The sequence below is a fragment of the Heteronotia binoei genome, chromosome 21 (assembly GCF_032191835.1).
Source record: "Heteronotia binoei isolate CCM8104 ecotype False Entrance Well chromosome 21, APGP_CSIRO_Hbin_v1, whole genome shotgun sequence".
NCBI lineage: Eukaryota > Metazoa > Chordata > Lepidosauria > Squamata > Gekkonidae > Heteronotia > Heteronotia binoei.
The window spans coordinates 118862818-118876861 of record NC_083243.1 but is presented as its reverse complement, the minus strand read 5'-3'; the positions used below and the strand labels follow the sequence as shown (position 1 = coordinate 118876861).

Below are 14044 nucleotides of genomic sequence, written 5' to 3'. Positions count from 1 at the left end.
ATTGGCCCAACCAACCCAGTAGGCTGTACCCGGGATTGTACATAAGCGGGACCCGGCCCGCGTGTTCTCTCTCTTGCAACGTGCTCCTAATAAACCATGTTGCCCTACTCTCGTCTCCGCTTCGAGTACGTTACACTGGCGACGAAGGTGGGATCCTAGCCGCAGCGGCTACGACGGAGATCTGGGCAACAAGCGACTGTCGCCGCCATCATGGCCAACCAAAGCGGAATCACCGGCTACCTCGAGCCCTTCGACCCAACCAATCCAGAGGGATGGGAGTCCTACGCGGAGCGGGTCGAGTTCTACCTCCGGGCCAACAAGATCACTGACGCCGGAGCGAAGAGGGACGTTCTCATGAGCGTCTGCGGGCCTGCCACGTTCGAGATCGCCAAGGGTCTCTCGGCACCCGCCCGTCTGGCAGAGAAATCCTACGACGAGATCATCCGACTCCTCACGGGACACTTCTCACCACAGCCTTCGCGGGTGGCTCGCAGGTTCCTGTTCCACAAACGGGACCAGATCGCGGGCGAGTCCGCCGCAGACTACCTGGCGGCCCTCCGTAAACTCGCCGGGAACTGCAACCTCCCCCAACTGGAGGAAGCCCTGGCGGACAGATTCACGTGGGGCCTCCGCGACGAGAGGCTCCAGCAGAAGCTCTTCGCCAAAGAAGAGCTTACTCTCCAGGCCGCCTTCAGCGAAGCGGTGGCATGGGAACGAACCGCACGAACGTTTCCCCGGGCCAAGATGGAAGCTGCCCATCACGGAGAGCTGGACCAAGACGGCCCCGAGGAGGAGGAAGCCCATCAGCTACGCCGCCCAGCCGGGCCACCCAACAGAGCGACCCAACGCCCCCGAGCGACCGACCGACCACCAGCGTCGGAGAGAGCCCCAGCCACCAAGTGCGCCAGCTGCGGCGGCCCCCACGAGCGGAGAGACTGCCAATACCGGACCTGGGACTGCAGGAGCTGCGGAAAGACCGGCCACATTGCCAGGGCTTGCCGAGCCAAGCCCAACCGCAGGAAGCCGACCACGTACCACGAGTCCGCGGAGTCCCACGCGGTAGACTCCACGTCCCTACAGGTACTGAACTTGCCCCACGATTCCCCCGATAAAATCAAAGTGGCGGTCCTTATAGAGGGGAACCCCTGCCAAATGGAGGTGGACTCAGGGTCCTCCATTTCCCTTATTGCGGAAGAAACCCTAAGAGAACTGTGTCCCCGCCAGCGGCTGCAACTTCGGCCGGCAGACTTCATACTCCGGGACTTCCAGAAGAACCCGGTGCAAATTGCGGGGTGGGCGCGGGTGCAAGTCGAGCGGGGGTCCTTCCACGGCCCGCTGGACATCCTGGTGGTTAAGCGCCAGCTGGCCACCCTGCTAGGTCTGGCCTGGTTCAAACCCTTGGGAATCCGCGTGGAGGGGGTGGGCCAGACCATAACGCCCCGGGGGTTCGGGGAGATTTGCAAGGAATTCCCCGAGGTATTCGATGGGTCCCTAGGGAGCTACCGGGGGCCGCCCATCTCCCTGCCCCTAGACCCCACGGTCAGACCGATTCGGCTCAAGGCCAGGAGGGTTCCGTTCGCCTTGAAACCTAAGATCGAGGCAGAGTTAGACCGCCTCACGGCACAAGGCGTCCTGGAGCCGGTGGACTACGCCACCTGGGAAACCCCCATCGTTACCCCCATCAAGCCAAACGGGGAGGTGCGGATCTGTGCCGATTATAAATGCACCATAAACAAGGCACTACAGGACAACCCCTATCCAGTGCCGGTGGTGAGCCATGTCCTGGCCGCCCTAGCGGGGGCTAGGATATTTGGGAAGCTAGACCTGGCCCAGGCCTACCAGCAGCTCCCAGTAGACAATAAGACGGCGGAGGCCCAAACGATCGTGACCCACAGGGGGGCTTTCCGGGTAAAGAGGCTTCAGTTTGGGGTTAGCGTCGCTCCGGGGATTTTCCAGAGCCTAATGGACGCTCTCCTTAAAGGGATCCCAGGAGTCCAGCCGTTTTTCGACGACGTTTTAGTCGCCGCCCCGGACCCCGATGAATTCGGCAACCGCCTTCGAGAGGTGCTCCGCCGGTTCCAGGCAGCGGGGCTCAAGGTCAAGAGAGAGAAATGCTTGCTGGGGGTTCCACGGGTAGAGTTTCTGGGGTTCGCCGTTGACGCAGCAGGAATCCACCCCACGGAAGAAAAGACCCGAGCCATCGTGCAAGCCCCGGCTCCCACTTGTAAAGTGGAGCTCCAAAGCTTCTTGGGGGTGCTCAACTTTTACCACTCCTTCCTCCCCCACAAGGCAGCCCTGGCGGAGCCCCTTCACCGGCTGCTGGACAAAAAAGCCCCTTGGGTTTGGGGCAAACGACAGGCCGCGGCGTTTCAGGCGGTCAAGGACGTCCTGGTGTCCAATGCGGTGCTCCACCATTTTGACGAGGCCCTCCCCGTCATCCTGGCCTGCGATGCGTCGCCGTATGGGGTGGGAGCAGTCCTGGGGCACCAGCTTCCGGACGGGAGGGAGGTACCGGTCGCATATTACTCCCGCACGCTCACTTCAGCCGAGCGCAACTACGCGCAGATAGATAAAGAGGCCCTGGCAATCGTGGCAGGGGTCCGAAAGTTCCACGAGTATCTATATGGGAGAAGGTTCACCATTGCCACGGACCACAAGCCCCTCTTAGGTCTACTGGCCCCAGACCGACAAACCCCCCAAATACTCTCACAGCGCGTGTTGAGGTGGAACCAATTCCTCAACTCATACACGTACACACTGGTTCATAGGGCCGGCAAGGCTATGGGACACGCGGATGCGCTTAGCCGTTTGCCGCTTCCGGAGATGGGTCCGGACCCCGCACCCGCACACCAGGTCATGACGATAGAGAGCCTCCCAGAGCCGCCCCTCCACGCAACGGAGGTGGCCAAGGCCACCCAGAAACACAAGACACTGGCACGGGTGCTCGACTGGGTGGTGAGGGGGTGGCCAGAGGGAAACATGGGGGAAGAATTCAAGCCTTACAAGGCGAGGAGGGAGGAATTAGCCGCACACAAGGGCTGCATACTTTGGGGCAGTAGGGTAGTGATTCCACCTCCGCTCCAAAAGCGTGTTCTAGAATCCCTACACGAGACTCATCCCGGCATAGTGCGAATGAAGGCTCTGGCCAGGAGCTACGTCTGGTGGCCGGGAATGGACGGGGAGATCGAGGGCTGGGTCCGCGGGTGCCAGACCTGCCAGGAATCCCGGCCCGAGCCGCCCAGCGCCCCCGTCACTAGGTGGGAGTCCACCCGGAAACCATGGTCGAGACTCCATATCGACTTTGCGGGCCCATTCCAGGGGCAGACCTTCATCATAATAGTGGACTCCTACACCAAATGGCTGGAGGTCATCCCCGTAGGGTCCACCTCGTCCACAGCCGCGATCAGAGCTCTGCGCAGGGTCCTATGCACACATGGCATCCCGGACACCATAGTCTCTGATAACGGGGCCGCCTTCACCTCAGCCGACTTCCAGGCGTTCCTGCAAAGATACCTGATCAGGCACATAAGGTCGGCTCCCTTCCATCCGGCCACCAACGGCCAGGCGGAGCGGATGGTCCGCACAACAAAGGAGGCCCTCGGCCGAATTGTACAGGGGGACTGGGACCACAGGCTGGCCGCGTTCCTCTTCGATAATCGGATCACCCCCAACCCGGTCACAGGAGTCAGCCCGGCTGAGCTCCTCATGGGACGCAAACTCATAACCCGGCTGGACCGGCTGCATCCCGACCGGGCTTCAGACACCCGCGGGAGCCCCGAAGTCCGAGACGCCGCCCGGGGCTTCTTCGCGGGCGACCCAGTTTTCGCCCGAAACTATGCAAGGGGCCCCGATTGGGTGGCGGGGCGGGTACTGAGGGTAACCGGGTCCCGCCACTACGACATATCAACGGAGGGGGGCCAGGTACTACGGCGGCACATTGATCAGTTGAGGCGCCGCACCCTTCCGGAGGCCCCCACGGACACGGACGAGGCTATATCCAGCGAGGAGCCTAACGGAGACCGCCTAGGTGACGCGATCCCAACATCCGTGATGCGGGCGCCGGAGGTACCGGAACCGACTGAAACCGAGGGATCCGCGGAACCGGACGGGCCGCCCCCGTCCACTCCAGGACCTACCGAGGCACCATCCTCGGCGGCCGCGCCGCCGCCACCGGGACCCCCCAGACGGTCCACTCGGGAGCGCCGGCCCCCCGCATACTTACAGGACTTTGTACATTAACCAGGGGGGGAGGGGTGTAGTGTATCAAGAAATGTCATGCGACCCGACGGGGGGGGCAACTGGGCAGTCCCAGGAGCCCCAGCGCCGGGAGCCTGTCCCCGCCTATCTCCAGCTGTGGCGGGAAGTTCAACGGGGCTGGATTGGCCCAACCAACCCAGTAGGCTGTACCCGGGATTGTACATAAGCGGGACCCGGCCCGCGTGTTCTCTCTCTTGCAACGTGCTCCTAATAAACCATGTTGCCCTACTCTCGTCTCCGCTTCGAGTACGTTACATGCACCCCTCCAATTTCTTGGATAAAGCATATAAATGATCCCTTTAAATGCTTTTTGCAAGAAGTGGGAAGGAGGAATGCATGCCTGAACTCCAAGCAGTAAATTTGCCAGGGTGCCAGTCATCAATGTGAGACATCACTTCTTTGTGACATCATTGCATTGGGGACATCCCCACCCCCTCCAGAAATGCCCTCCAAAGTCTCCTACTGGTGATGACAAAGGACCTGGCAACCCTACCAGCAGCCAGTCATTGACGTTCTTACTATTCCTTCATTCACACTCAAAAGGAGATTCTAAAATCTAGAATGTCCCTTGGTACCATTTTCAAATACATTTTGCAGCTCATGCAGCTACCTTGAAAACATGTAACTGAAGGAAACAAGCTCTTGTGAGCTGTGTACTGATGCAAGTCAGGGAAAGGAATTTTTGGGGGAAGCCAATAAGAAGGAATGCTCAAGAGTAGGAAAAGAGGCAATTAAAAAGGGGCGAGACATAAGACAGCTACAACTCTCAGGTGTGATGTGGTGGATGAGGAATGTACTTATAAGGTGATTTCTTGGCTCCTTGAGGCTGCTGAAGTGGTGCAATGCTTCAGCACACATGCTAAAAAAAATGGGGGGAAAACCTGGAAAACATGAATGTGAAGAGATGGAACACTGGGGTGGGAGAACTGAAGAAAACATGTGTGTACTGATAACACCAATAACACAATAATCAGAACTGCCACAACACCACTGAAAACCCAGAAGGCAGCTGCAATCTCGAAAATGTCATTTGTTTAGGAAAACCCATATACCTGTCAAGATTTCATAATGAACAAGTTTATTGGGTTTTCCATCCTCCCAGCATTAGATCATTTGTGTGTTACAGCTAAAGAAAGACATGTCAAGTCATTTTTTCATATAGTGTGGTATTGAAGTAAATCTTTATTAAGACAGGGCAAATCACAAGTCAAAATGATGGAACTGCTCTTCTATGCTGAGTAATCTGTCTCCCAGTCATGATATCTGCTTTATTTTTTCCTAGTTTTTAGAAATAGTGCAATACATGTGCAAACACATACAAACACAAAATTGTTGACCATGCAGCCTTCATTCCCCATGCAAAGGAGAAGAAGGAGGGCATGAGAAAATGCTGAAGTACAGATGAGTCCATAGCTGTTAATTATCCAGGAATTTGTTTATTCCCCATTCAAGAGAAACTTTTGATTAAATGTAATTGCTAAAAGAAGGAAAGCAAGTTCTGGGATTTTACCTCAGAATAAGTAAACACAAAAGCCTAGAAGATTTCCAGAATTATGTTCTTCATATAAGATTATTTGGATAGCGATCCTTGCATACTACTGTGCATTATCTACAGTCCTGCTGATGTCACTGGGAGTGCATGCTCACAATATGAAGGATTTCAGTCTTGAAGCTCATATTCTGTACTGCAGGGTAGGTATATCAAATAACAGAGGAATGGAGATTTACAACCATGAAAAGGGTCTTCTTTTCTTTTTTCAGATGCAGTACATGAATCATCAGGAACCCCAGTAAAAAAAGTAAGACCCTGGAAACATTATTCTTTCCTTCTTGGAATTTGGTTTTCATTAATGCTTTCGGTGGTGTCTCCCTGATCCACTCTTAGATTAGAAATGCACAATATTCTCTCCTCTTGAACTCACGGATGCTCTTTATTGCAGTATTTCCTTTTAGTAACTTACTCCACATGTTGGATATACTCTGTGTTAAGCCGCTCTGTCTAAACTCACTTTGTGTTCCCAATTTACCTAATTTTAAAGTTACATCTGTTAATGCTTGGCCATATATACTCATGTTTTTTCTGTTTTCCATCGAATAATGGAAATTACAGATGGAGAAATACCAATAAGTCACACTGATTCCATCTGGCCTTAAGACACTTTTTCCTTTCTTCACTTGCTTTTCACTCCTCTGTTCCTGCACCCATAGATGTGTGGCTAGTCTGTATTGAATAAAGCCTTTGTTCCTCTGCTTTTGCCACAATTTTATTTCCATTCCAGACATGCTAAGAAATTGTTAAAAGGAAGTTCAAGGATGATCACTCTATCTATTAGTTTTGAAAAGCAGATTTGACTAAAGGTTAAGTAGAAGTTATATGTATTTTCAAATGTCATATGATTATATTCCAGATTTTTGATTTTGGTAGCAATGGGCATAATTTACATTTTTTAATTCCTTCCTTTAAACAAATCAGGGAAGTGTACATGGTTCTCACATCTTCTGCTCACAACTACCTCGTGAGTTAGGTTACACTGACCCAATGCACCAAATGATCTTCTTGGCAGAGAGAGGATTTGAACCTGGACCTTCTTGTTACTAGTTAAACACTCTAATTGCTATATTATATGGATCACTTCCATACTCAAGCCACTCAAGCACAGGAAGGATAGGCTTATCAGCTGTTATTGAATAAACACAGCATCTATGAAGAATCTTCATGTTCAGAGCTGAAATATTATTGAGTACTGCATGCTACAGATAAACAAATGGCCCTCACCAAAAAACCTTGCTTATGAGCTTCCCTGAAGTATCTGGCTTGGCAGTGTTAGAAACAGAAAGCTTGGCTAAATGCATTGCATCTTATGATTCTGTATAGATACGATGATCAAGCTACAATGGTAGATTTTTTTAAAAGAGAAAGGTACCTAGTGTTGTGTCTTAAACACTGGGATTTTGAGTCTTTGGGTTCTAGCCAAAATTAGATGCTCTCTAGAATATTCTCTGCTGGGTTTTTTTCTTCCATGTACATCTGAAAGACTTCTATTAACAACTTCAGTACTTGATATTCACTCTGTCATTCCAATAGTTATTACATCAGCTCTGAGAACAGACATATTGTGGTAGAAAGTATCAAGAGTCCAGTAGCACCTTGAAGACTAACAAAATTTGTGACCAGGTATGAGCTTTTGTGAGTCACTGCTCATTTCTTCAGACACAGTACAGCTAGTATCACTATCGCCTGAGAATGGCTGGCTTTCATTTCTTTCTACTGGATCAACTGACTAAGGTGTCAAGTGGCTGCAATGAAAACAAATCACAAAATGTCCTCCATTCCACCATTATAACAATTTTGTTCCTTTTCTCATTTGCAGCTAATATCTGGGAATCATTTTTTCCTTCTCTCTGAGAAGAAGTAGAGAGCACGACTGGATAACAAATAAATCAGGAACTGATTTCAGGATCAAAGATTTCAGGTTTTCACGGCTGGTAACATCATTAGGGTTTGTAGAATCTTTCAGGCTCAAGTGCCGTGTTCTACTGGAGAAAGTTTTTCTTCCAGACGTTTCGTTCTTGGCTGCGGAGAACATCCTCAGTGGCGTTGCAGCCGGAGAAGGCGCTCTGACCTTCTTGGCTGCTGTGCATTGAGTGAGGCCAGGGCTGCTGGAGAGCTGCTATTTCTAGGCTGGAGGGAGTGTGGTGAAAGGGCAATAGGTTTGTGGATGTGCCCATTGTTTGAATTTCTGGGAACTTCACAGAACAACCAGTACATTCCACAGAACAATCAGCACAGTCAACAACCATCTTCCTTATCGTCACACCCCTTCCAACCCTCCCAGCAATTAACACAGAACAATGGTCACATTCAACAGCCAGTTTCCTTATCACTACCCTTCCAGGAAGCCCCACCAAACAATGGGCACATCCACAAACCTATTGCCCTTTCATCACACCCCCTCCAGCCTAGAAATAGCAGCTCTCCAGCAGCCCTGGCCTCACTCAATGCACAGCAGCCAAGAAGGTCAGAGCGCCTGCTCCGGCTGCAACGCCACTGAGGATGTTCGCAGCCGAGAACGAAACGTCTGGAAGGAAAACTTTCTCCAGTAGAACACGGCACTTGAGCCCGGAAGATTCTACAAACCCTAATGATTTCAGGATGTTTCCATATTTTTCAATACAAAAATTTCTTACTTGGCATAAATGCTTGCCGACCAAACATGCCTAGAACTTAAACTTTGAAAAACACTCTTCATTAAACTGTCATGTCTTTAAGAAGCAGATAAAAAAATTTTCTGTTAGCTCAGCTTTTTTCACATCTATAATGCTGATATATGCCTCCCAATGTTTGTCTGCTACAAATTATTGAAAGTACTGGAGTTCTATAGAATCAAGGAATCCATAAATGACTATCCTGTAAATCCAAATTCTATGTCAGTGGTCTCCAACCTTTTTGGCACCAGAGACTGGCAACCCACCCACCGTGGCCGCAGGGCCAGCAGGGTGAGGGAACTGAATTTGTCCTCCACCCCGCGCAGCCTCGCTGCCCCCTCCACCAGTGGCATCTCCTCCTCCCTCTGTTTTTATGATGTTAAGCCAGGGAAAATGCTTTCCGGGCTCTTTAAAAGCTCACCCTCCCGCTGCCAATCAGCTGATCCACAGGGGAAACCACGGCAGCAGCAGCAAGCAACCTGCTGAACAAACGGCGCAAGGGCAACACCACTTGTTCAGCAGTCGCTTGCCGCTGCTGCCATGCACGCAGGGTGTGTGTGAGCTTTTAAAGAGCCTGGAAGATGCTTTCCATGGCTTAAAATGGAGGGAGGAGGAGGTGCCATGGGGGGACGGGGAGGCTGTGGGGTGCCATGGGGAGGGCGGGGAGGCTGGCAGCCTGGTTGCTGATGGGCCATGGACTGGTACCGGTTTGGGACCCGGGGGTTGGGGACCCCTGTTCTATGTGAAAATATAAATTGTTGGCCAGTGCAACAGAAAAACTAGAAAAGGACTTCATTCAAGCAAGAGGGTAAGCTTATAAAACAATAAATGCCACATCTGACTATATACATGCAAGAAGTGAGAGGCATCATGAGTGAGCACTGCAAAGACTTAGTCAGCTAGCAGAGATCTGCCTAGCATGGGCTGGCAACTTGTGAGTGTCTGGAGCTAGTGGGGATTTGGGGAGGGGGTGTCATTGGTTATGGAGTGATGACATTTCTGTGGGAAACTTGGAATTGACATCATGCCTCTCTAGGAATTGTTGGAAACTCTATGGTAGAACCATAAAGTTTGTGGAGATTCCTGAGTGTACTGACATCATTTCGATGTTTTCCCTGGAAATAACATCACAATACAGATGATGAAAGGGTTTTTTGCTTTATTTTTTTCCCTTGCCAGCTACAGGAGTGGGGTCAGGAAACATGAGCCAGGAGATTCCCTGACCTGATGGAAAAAATATGGGCATGGTGTCTTCACCTCTGCTGACAGATTAGCTGTTATAAATTTTATTAAATAGATTGGGTGCATTACATTACATATTATAAATTTTATTAAATCAGTCCCCTCAAGCAGAAACCTTTAGTTACCATACTAGTTTAAGAACAGATTTTTACATGCAGAAAGGATGTGCAGTTCCCTGTGACTGTACCACTTCAACAGGCAGCTGTATTAATACACAGCTGGGACTGCTTTCTTGTAGGAAAAGGTTCCTATTTGTGGAAAGCTAGTGTACCAAAGTGAAGAGTTTTAATTTAGTCTTCTACTTGGGGTGTTAAGTTTCTGTATACAGGGAGTTACAGGATAGGGAATGACTCTGCCTCTCCACTTTGTTTCTAAAATAGTACTTTTGCTGTCCATAAGGTTTCCTTGCTATGAGGACAGCCGTATTGTTCAACTTTCATCCTTTGAAAAGAAACAACCCTAATCGTATGTGTACCAGCAGTCACCATTTGGGACAACAAGGAGGATATTGTTTGCTTACTTGTAATTATTCTTCTGACACACTTGTATTTTCAGTCAAGTTGAAGACTGCAGACACATAGGTCTGTGACTAGATCGCCTGACACTTTTAATGCTTCCCTTTATGGAAGCCATGGGTGCTACTAAATAGAACTGGCAGAAAGAGCTGTTTAACCCTCCCCCATAATATGGGGAAAATATAAATCTGCTATAAATCCCCTTACCTCAAAGGCATGAGGGGAGGCCTTACCTAAGTTAATATTACAGAGAAAAAGTGATTTTGATCAGAAAAATGGCATGAGGGGAAAGGGTTAAAGACTTCCTCTTCTCCATTCAAGATAGTAGTTCCTCCCCATCATAAAGTTGTTTAAAGAGAAAATTAAGATGTCTTGAATTCTGAACCTCATCATAGAATTCCCATGTTGTGTATGTCTGTGCTCAGAGTGATTCTGGTTGTTACCTGTCAAATAATACCAAAGCAAATAATTGGAACTTTAAAGTCATAAATCCCTTGCCTTGAAAAAAATGTGAGTTTTGTTGATAATAATATGCTATAGGTATTATGAAGTATTAATAGCACCCCTACCGTTAATCTCAGAAAACATTTTCCTATGTGTTATTCATTTGGATTATCTTCAAAATTCAATCTTCAAACCTTGATGGAGATCAGCTTTTTGAAATCCACCCCATGGGACATGCAAGACTGAGCATACAGCTTCCGGATCATTGTCATCAAGCTGCGGTAACTTTATCACCAAAGAGAAACACTTGAATTCAAAGAGGCATTTCAGCATGTACAAAACTCTTCCACAGAAATCAGTGTGACTGGAAACATGACAATCACAACGTTCATATACTAACTTTCTCACACTGAAAAAAAGCTTGGGAAATGATACCAGACAGGAACAGTGCTGCTCATATTTTTTTCTGGTTCTGCCTCTCAGGACAGAACAAAAGATGAGAGGCACCACTTCGGCCACTTTCATACTGGTATACTGCGCACTATAATTTCAACCCTGATTTTTCATCACAATCCAAAATCAGACCCTCTCAGTGGTGAGGCTTTGGACAGAAACGTTTCTTGGTGTAAATGGAAGTATCCTGAATGATAGCTTAGGATCAGATTTACCAATATTGATTTTCAAACACACAAATACACATTATAGATATAATATGGCCTGCTGGTTGTTAATGGAACCCAAGAAAATTGGAACTCAATTAGTGTAATAGAATTTAAAAGCAAAAGTGCATGTTGGCTGCCAGAAATGTTCTCCTACCCCTCTAATGGTTTAAGTAAGAGAGGAAGGTACAGTATGGTTGCAGTCAGATGGGCAGTTTAGCCTGATATAGTTGCTGTTCCCTTGTGGATTAAATGGACTCAGTCACACAGCCACATCATTGTGTATTAAGTTGTGCAACCTGATCTCATCACAAATGGGCAAACTCTGTAATAAAGCTAAAACCATTTAGTAGCAAGGAATTGATAATTATGAAACACCAACATGTATTTAGGCATAGCTAAGGTATTACATCCCAAACCCTCAGATAGATAAGTGTGGATTACTTCTGTCTCTCACAATTTTTAGAAGCTAATTTCTTTTCCTTATGTGTAATAAAATTGGCCAAGGACATGCTGCAACTATAGTTAGCCACTTTAAAGTTGCATTTATTTTAGGTGGGAGTTTAAGATTATGCTTCAATCTCTCCCTCTCCAGGCAAGGAGACTTTAAAGAGTTTAACCACACCCTGCTGAAATTACCACATCCATCCCACAGAATGCCAGCAGCCTATCCCTAGTCTAGGTATAAAGAGAAAGCACAGGAGTCAAAAACTCCTGATCCATGGAAAATATTCCCAAACAATAGTAGTGTTATAACTTTTATTGAGACCAACCAAAACATCATAAAATAGTGAGTACAAAGTTTTGAGTTCCCTATAACTATCTCTCAAGTGGGATGTCAAAGACAAAAAGTTAGGGCTTGGGGGAAGTGGGGAAGGTTCCCAAAGATAGCCACAAAGTATGCAGTTTCTTGCTTTCTAAAAATAGAGGCCAGGAAGCATTGCAGTCTTAATTAGATGTCACAGTCTTGGGTGCAAATCAGATTTCAAAATGCCCCAAAGGTTCCTGGGGTGAAAAGCAAAAAACAAAACAAAACAACCCCTTCTCTCTTTGAAAATATAAAAACCAGCAGTTCAACAGTAACTGGAGTCAAGTGTCTACAGATACAGTAGGAAGGCATAGCATACGAAAATCATTAGCCTCAAAGAAGAAATGGCCTGGCAGCTGTGTGGGAGGAGAGAGTGCAACAGTAGATTTCAAGGATGGATAGGGAAGAAAGTGAGCAAGAAAAAGGGACGGGAGAACACAAGCTCCAGCTCCAAGGGTAAAAAGAATATAGTCCTACTTAGTCATGTATTTGAAAATGGTTTATGTATTTAACTAGCCAGACAACACTTATGAGTATGCTATTCAAAGGGGTAAGGCAGTTTGCCAAAGTACCACAAACATCCTGTGGAGATGCTTGGTAAGATTTAGAGCAGGTCCAACTAAATTTATTAGAATTTCATAGGTGCAGAACATACAGCCCTTTGTGGTATTATTATTTTAGAAATACTGGAATTAACCTATGCCAATGCATACCAATGCAGCATATCAGTGACCTTTGTTTCTGAATATTCAGAGTTCCTTAAGTATACATAGAAGATAGTCCAGTGACACCTTTAAGATGAACGAAGTTGGATCTCAGTATCTGAGGAAGTGGGTGTGCACAACAAAAGCTCATACTTCGAATAAAATTGTGTTGGTTTTAAAGGTGCCACTGGACTCAAAGATTGTTCTACTGCTTCACAACAACATGGCTACCCACCTATCTTAAATATAAATGTTGGTCCCATCAAATAAAATAATAGCTGTATAAAGGAGTGAGGAGAGGAAGTATTTCTAACATTGGATGCTCACCTTATGTTCCAGTTATCTGGAAGAAGGAAAGACTTACACACGGTTTAAACCAACCAACCAGGAAAAGAAAGCTTATAAAACTTTCTAAAAAAAGATTATATTCTTTACTACTGAGAGAAGAAAACCAGGCACAATTTCTGACTGGAACACATGATGACATGATCTAAGGTTTGGTAAGAAAAAGGGATGCAGTTGGAGGTTAGGAATGCCACAAGCCTTATGGCCAGCAGTTTGGCAGGTCAACATGTGGTGTTTGATGGTGGTGAGTAGTGTACCTGTGGATATCTTAGGACTGTAGATGTGGGACTGTACCTTAGATCTCACACCCTCACACAGTTGGCCTCGGGCTAGAGATGCCAGCTTTCAGGTGGGACCAGGGAATTCCTCAGAATTACAGCTCATCTTCAGGCTACAGAGACCAGTTCCCCTGGAGAAAATGGTTGCTCTGGAGGGGGAACTTGATGGCTTTGTACCCCACTGAGGTCCCTGTCCCCAAATCTCCAGGAGCTTCCCAACCTGGATCTGGCAATGCTACCCCCCATCCCTTGCCAATGAAGGCTGGAGGATGTGGCAACCCTACTTCAGACAGCTCCTGAGTCGTGACAGTGGATCTACAGGGAGGGGAAGAAGGAGGTAGTGACAATGTGCATGTGTGAAGTGCTTCCCAGGCAAAGCACACCCACACTCACACAAATACCTCCATCCCTGGAGCAGCAATCTCTGCCAAATCTATGTGGCACCTGCTTGTCAGGTATTCTCCCAGTAATAACTCTTAACTGAGGGGCAAGGAGCAATAGCCTCTGTCCCTTCTCTAGTGGCCTAGCTTGCAGACTCTCCTCTCTGCACTGTAGCTCATGTCATCACTAGACTGGATCCTGAAAA

General features: G+C 48.0%; 1 protein-coding gene across 1 annotated transcript; it reads left to right on the top strand.

Annotated features, from left to right (window-relative positions):
* Positions 1–234: 234 nt before the first annotated feature.
* Positions 235–3570, top strand: LOC132588870 (uncharacterized protein K02A2.6-like; the record flags this gene model as incomplete). The annotated part of the gene is made up of 4 exons (XM_060261330.1): positions 235–564; positions 1117–2229; positions 2359–2798; positions 2958–3570. Coding segments are annotated over 4 exons (2496 nt in total), but the record flags the coding sequence as incomplete, so codon positions are not given.
* Between the last annotated feature and the right edge of the window lie 10474 nt (positions 3571–14044).